The sequence below is a fragment of the Egretta garzetta genome, unplaced genomic scaffold (assembly GCF_000687185.1).
Source record: "Egretta garzetta isolate BGI_Z169 unplaced genomic scaffold, ASM68718v1 scaffold190, whole genome shotgun sequence".
NCBI classification, from domain to species: Eukaryota; Metazoa; Chordata; class Aves; order Pelecaniformes; family Ardeidae; genus Egretta; species Egretta garzetta.
The window spans coordinates 2,684,061-2,690,606 of NW_009258272.1; the positions used below are offsets into that span (position 1 = coordinate 2,684,061).

Here is a 6,546-nt window from a genome sequence, read left to right on the forward strand (position 1 = left end):
TGGCTGGTACCAGCCCTTGCCCCTCTGCTCCCCAGCAGACTGGGATTCTTTGTGTGTTGTGGTCACAGCTTGGCTGGGTCTTTGGGCTTGGTTTGGGTCATTGGATTTGGCATGTAGCGTTGTGACTGGGCTGTAGCCTGGCTGTCAGGCAGGGCAGGAGTTGAATTTCTGGTCTCCCAAAGGTTTTTGGAGGTGCCAGCCTCCGCTGCAGCTAGGAAGGGAAATGCCCTGATGGGCAGGAGATGCCAGCGCACCCCAAAATGGGCTGTTGGTGACTCCTGGAAGGAAAGCAGCTGGAGGGTTTCCACTAGCTTGATTTCCTTGCTCCAGGAGCTCTGAGCGCTTATGCCTATGTACTTAGCATTCCACCAGCTGCTTGAAACAAGTCCATCCCACTTTAAATTGAGATGCAAACAGTACCCATAGTGACTTGCTGGAGAGGGTCCACACAAGAGCCACGCAGTGGCCGGAGGTGAGGAGATGCTGTGTTGTTGCATGGGGCTTTGGTTCTTCCATGGAGCCCCCAGCCCACTATCACGGGGGGCTGAGCTGAGGGGCGTGAGCTCGTGAGCTGGGAAGACAGATGGGTTTGATTTTCTGAGGCTAAAATAATGATTGATGATCTTGAAAGGGAAAAGGAAGCAGGGGGAAAGGAGGGAGGGGAAAAAAGAGTGGGAAGATAATGACTGTTATTTCAGAAAACAGTTGTAATGTTTCCCTCTGGGAAGGATGCTCCCCCGCAGCGGGGTGCCGGGGAGGAGTGTGCCGCAGCCGGGGTGCTGCTGAGGACATCGCTGCCCCAAGGCAGGGGTGGCCCTGGAGAGAGACTGCCTGGAGCTGATAGGCACTTTAGTGACCAGCTTTTTGGCCTGTTTTACCAAAATATTAAGGCAGGAGTGATAAATCTCACCTGTGGAGACTGGGCTGTGTACAGCCAGACTCTGGTCCTGCTGCTGCTGGGGAGCGTTGCTTGCCCAGGACTTTCTCGGCCAAGAAAGCAAAGGCAGAATTAGCCAAAGTTGTCTGAATATATATATATATATATGGACACAGAGGAGTTTAGTGCATTTGTATCATTTCTAAGCCACAACAAGCAAATAAAATACATGCCAGTGCATAGTTTGGAGTTCATTAAAATGCTGGCACTTGCTTGTACCTTAGCAGTGCCTCAGATTAATGTTTTTGTCTCACGCTGAAGAGGTTCCTCAGTGAGGAGTGAGGATGCCTCTGAACAAAGGGGGGTGATTAGGGCCTTTGGATGTTGCGCTCAGTGCCTCTGCAGCATTGAGCCACCAGCACTTTTTGCAGCCTGAGGCCGGCGGCGCTGGGGATGCAGCTCGGAGGAGCTGCGCTGGGCAGATCACGGGGCCAAGGTCCTGGGTCTCGCCTCCGGGTGCATCCAGACATGGGTGTGTGGTACCCGGAGCGGCACCGGGAGCAGGCGTTTCGTGGCAGCTTCCCTGTGCAGTTTTAAAGAGCCGGGGAGGAGCTGGGCTCATCTGCGCCCAGAGCATCACCTCCAGCACCCCAGCATGGGAGAAGTCTGGGCTTTTATCTCTGACAAAAAGGCTGCTATTGTTGAGAAAACAGAGTGGAATAATAAAAAGGGCAGTTTACTCCCTACAGAAACACTTTATTAAATATTCTTTTTTTTTTTAAACTTAATAATGGGAGAGAGGAACTGAGCTGAGAAACCCTGGCAGGCAGCTCAAATGGAGAGCTGGTGTCTTCTCATCTGGGGGATCCGTGTCAGTAATGAGGCTTGGATTTGATTTCCAGTGACCCGCTCACCTATCTCACTGCTAATGAGCTTTGTAAATGAAAAAGGAAAAAAAAGGGGCTTTTGCTCACTAGGGCAAACAGGGACTCGTCCAGATACTCCTTTTCCTAAGACAATCCTGTACGGGTTTCGGCGGACGCTTTCTTTCTTCCCCTTGAAGACAATCCTCCTCCCTTGCGTTCGCTCTGGCCATGCTGAGGATGGTGGCGGTGGGCGAAGGAGCTGTGCCGAGTCCTGGTGGCAGGAGGTCACGCGGTGTCACACGCTGTGCTGGGGTGACAGCAGTGGGCACAGGCATCCCGGTTCGGTCCAAACTGCAGCCCCGTGCATTGGTAAGGCTGGCTCCAGTGGCCTCCCAGGGGTGGCAGCGGGCATGTGGCAGCAGGTCCTGCCAGCTCTGCCACTCCGTGTCACCTTGGAGATGCCATTTAAAAGGGAAATGAGCCCATTTCTCCAAAAACCAGGTAAAAATAGCACTTTCTTATTCAGCATATCCATTCTTATTCAGCATGTCCATTCCCCATGCGTACCTGGAGTCTGTTTGCTTACTGCAGTCACAAAAATGAAGCCCTGGGTGCTCTGCCCGGCATGGCTGGGGGGTGACGAGCCGGTGCCCAGCCGTGCTGTCAGCCAAGCCCCGCCAGCAGCTCCTCCTTCAGAAACCTATCGGCAGCAGCAGGGTCGGGGCATTGCAGCTGTGGGTCACGCTTAGCCTGCAGGATCTGTATTATCAGCGCTAATGCAGAAGAAGATAAGAAAGTAAGTTTTCTTTTCCAATCCCAAGAGCAATTTTCAGGGCTGGCCGTCATCACGGAGAAACCAATTCACTCCTGCGTAGATGGAGTGGATTTGCAAGGCAGTGGAATTACATTTGTATGGTAACAGCTTCTCCCTGGCTTTTTGGAACAGACCACGAGCTGGAGTCTCCCCCCACCTCCCTTTTCCTCTCCATAGCATGGATTAGGTACCAAACCCTCTTCCCAAGCTGTGAGATATTTTACTTGTCAGATCTATGGATGAAGGATGGTCTGGGAGTTCAAAGCCAGTTCCCAAGCAGTGCAGGTCAAACATGGCACACCACAAACAGCTTTTTCTTTTGGAATAGCTGACTAGCGGTTTGTAGGATCCCTTTGCCTCCCTGGACAATTGGATCCATCCTATATCTGGATGAGGTGGTTAGCCGGAGGCTGCTGGGGCACCACATCTCGCCAGCATTCCTCCCGTCGGGGAGGGACGTGTCACCCGTGATTGCCCAGACAGCGTTATTGGCCGAGTTGCTTATTGATTTTTTAATCATTTTCTGACACAGCCCCCCGTTCTGTGTCACTGCCAAGGCAGATCGCAAATTGAACTGCAACTGAATTGATGGGGGATTGATTAAAACTCACCATAATTATTGGTTCTCTGCTGCCCGAGCCAGACAAATCAATGTCAGAAATAACAGATCTGGTCCTTTATAAAAACCCAGCACAGACATGGGTTTGGGAGCCCATCTGGGAGCCCAGACCAACCCCTCAGCATGGCCCGGGGAGTCGGGATTAGCACAAGCTGGCTTTTTCCTGGGTCATTTCTGACTACGCTGGGCAAGAACACAGCTGCACCCAAAATGGGCTTTAGTTTCCCCCCCTGCTCTAATCTGTTGGTGGGACATCCCAATTGCAAATCCTCTGCTCCAGGGGTAGGAGGATCTGTAGTAAAATGTTATTGCACCAAATAATTGCTCCATCCACCTATTCATCCCTGCAAAACCCTCTGCGCAGGCAGCTGGCGATGCCTCTCCTGCTGTCTGCCTGTTTGTTTTGCTGGCTGGCAGTAACTGCAGAGCTCGCCAGCTCCCCTGGCTCGCTGTCCCTGGCATCTTCGTGCCCCCCAGCCCCACCAAACAGCAGCACCTCCTGTGTTTGTGCGTTGGCTACCAAAGCTTGCGGTCCCTGGAGAGCTGCTTGCTGCAACACAGCATCTGGCTGGAGAGGCGGCTCCGCGCTGCCGGGGATGGGTGCGGAGGGGAGGGGGCGCTTGCTTTTGCGAATTTTGTGCTGAGCTATTTGCCTGCCATAATTAATGTCTATTAGGATGCATAATTACAAACAGAAAGGAAACATGCTTCGTGATGATTAAAAGCTGAACTGGAAGAATATCCCAAGGGTGGCCTCGAGCAGGCTGGGGCTAAGGGAGGGAGGGCTTTGGTGACCTGATAACCCAGTCCCAAGGAAAGAGCCGTCATCTTCCTCTGTGGGCTGGGGAAGACGCTGAGCTCAGCACATGGCTCAGTGCCAGGGCGAGAGTCCCAAGTGACAGCTCAGAAAAGCTGTGACTGATCTCCTGGCTGTGATCCTGTAGCTTCTGCTGACTTAAGGTCCCATCCGGTTGCCTTCAGCACCCTGAAAGGCCCCTTGGGAGCTCCAGAGGGGACTTGGGCAGAGTCCCAGACCTCCCCATCCCCATCGGCGAGGGGAAGGCAGCAGAGAGGGGGATGTGGTGCCGTGGAGCAGAGATGCTCTCTGCCATGTCCTCCAGGGAGAGGCGTTTCTGCCGGCGCACAGCTCTTGCTCTTGCAGCGGGGCCGGCAGAAGCAGAGGAGACCGCAGGAGATGAGGGTTGTGTCTGTGGATTCACAAACCCACTTACCCTGATCCTGTTTCCCAGGCAGCTCAGCGGTGAAAAGCACAGCTTGTTCTGTGTGTCCTCTCCTCCTTCCCATTGATTCTGTGTGCGCATCCAGAAGGCTTCCTGCTCCCATGTCTTCTGCTTCTTCATGCCCAGGCAGGGCTACTGTTGTCCTGCCTGCTGCCCTGCCTGCTCTGCAGAGCCCTTTGCTGCCAACGTAGAATCATGGAATGGTTTGGGTGGGAAGGGACCTTTAAAGGCCACCTGGTCCAACCCCCCTGGAGGGAGCAGGGACATCTTCAGCTGGATCAGGTTGCTCACAGCCCTGTCCAACCTGGCCTTGAATGTTTCCAGGGATGGGGCATCTAGCACTGCTCTGGGCAATCTGTTCCACTGCCCTCATCGTAAAAAATTTCTTCTTTATATCCAGTCTGAATCTACCCTCCTTTAGTTTAAAACCACCACCCCTTGTCCTAACACCCTCTGGCTAGAAAAGCCGTGTGCCTCTGAACCTTCCCTTGCCTCCCCTTCCCACCTTATCCGGTGCCTGTAAGGAAGGTGCTGAGGTTTACAAGGTCCACCCAAGCTTCAGAGCTGAGGGTGCGGCAGCTGGCGTTTGTGGGACAAGTTGGTTGGTTTGAAGTGTTTGAGGGACATTACGGTTGCTGCAGGTGGGGCAGAAGCAGCTTTGATGCTGCTGCCCTAGGAAAATGGCACAGGGTTTCTAGGAGGTGGAGAGAAACTTCTCATGGCTGGGATGAGGTGGGCCAGGACTCCCTAAAGCATCTTTCTGGTGTCCCCAGCGGGCAGTTTGTTCCTTGAGTAGCCAGGAGCGAGCAAGGCTCGGAAGCCCGTCTCCCATCGGGACCGCGCCTGTGACAGTGAGTGCAGGGCCCAGGGTCTCCTGAACTTTTATTAATATGTACAGCATTTTGCTCACATGGAAAATTGATTTTCCTTTTTAAGCACGAAGTATAGCAGTTTTATAACCTTTCTTCTGCCTGACAGAGGCCATTTATAACCTGCCTTCATCACTACCTGTACAAGCTCCAGTCTAACTCATCTTCAAGAAATTCCATAATGCATTTTTAATTGCAAGCTGCTCCTAGGCAAGATTTATTTTTTTTTTCAAGGACTGGCCTTTTTGTTGTTGTTTGTGTGCGTGCATGTTTGGCAAAACGGGATAAATAACACAAGTGGAATAGCAGAGTGCTTTAATCTGGGTGGCAGTTTATTGATGGCATTTGCTGCATGCTGGCTTTTATCTTTTGGGACAAGGAAAACCAGCTGGGGAACTGAAATTAAAACCCAGAGCCAGATCTCCAGCTTGTGTGAGTCAGCATGGTTCCCTTGGCTGCAGAAAACTGTTCCGATGAGCCTGGGCTGCGATCCTGTCCTCCCCCAGTCCTGCCTCCACCGCGGGCTGGTCCTGCTTGCAGCTGCTTCCTCCCATGGGAGGCAGCGAGATGCTTTTGGAGATGATGCTAAGGCCACGTTCATCAGCCTGCCTGGCCATGGGTTGAGATGGTTTTCTGGGCTGAGATGGTTTTCTGGGTCACTCCCAAGCATCAAGATGGTTTTCTTGGGTTGGTCCCAGGTGTTGAGATGGTTTTTGTGGGTCACACTGGACTTCTCTGCATCTCAGAGGGACAGGTGACAAATGCAGAGGGATTCTCCAGCACCTTACAGAGCAGGTCATCGTGCTTCGCCCCACGCTGGCTTGAGGCTTCATCACTGTGTGACTTTGCTGCCTTGGGGATTTCACCCTCCTCAGGAGGGAGGATGGGGAGCGTGGCTTTAGCAGCAGACCCTTGCCTCTTCGCCAAAGGCTGTGTGAGGTGGTGCAGGGCCCTTGGTGCTGCCCTGTCCATCGCTTAGGATGAACTCATCTCCTTTAGGTGTAGATGGAGTTCAGCAGCACGACACACAAGCCCCTCTGGCTCCTGAGTGGGCTGTGCCCTGGGAGGGCACCCCCAGGGCTGTGGCTCCAGGGTAGGTGGGGACCCATGGGTGACGTTACCACTTCCCCTCTCTCGCCGCAGTGCCCCGAGGACCTCCGACCCATGAAGGATGGCACCGGTTGCTACGACTACTCCAAAGGGATCGACTGCTCGGATGGCTTCAACGGCGGGGGGGGGGGGCGCTGTCTCCCGCCGCAC

The 6,546-nt window shown here is 53.5% G+C and overlaps 1 protein-coding gene across 1 annotated transcript in view; it reads left to right on the forward strand.

Annotated features, from left to right (window-relative positions):
- ASTN2 (astrotactin 2) overlaps window positions 1-6,546 on the forward strand; it is a 315,089-nt gene that overhangs the window by 152,617 nt on the left and 155,926 nt on the right. Inside the window, 1 exon segment of the mRNA XM_035890105.1 lies at window positions 6,430-6,496. Coding sequence (XP_035745998.1) covers window positions 6,430-6,496 — 67 coding nt within the window.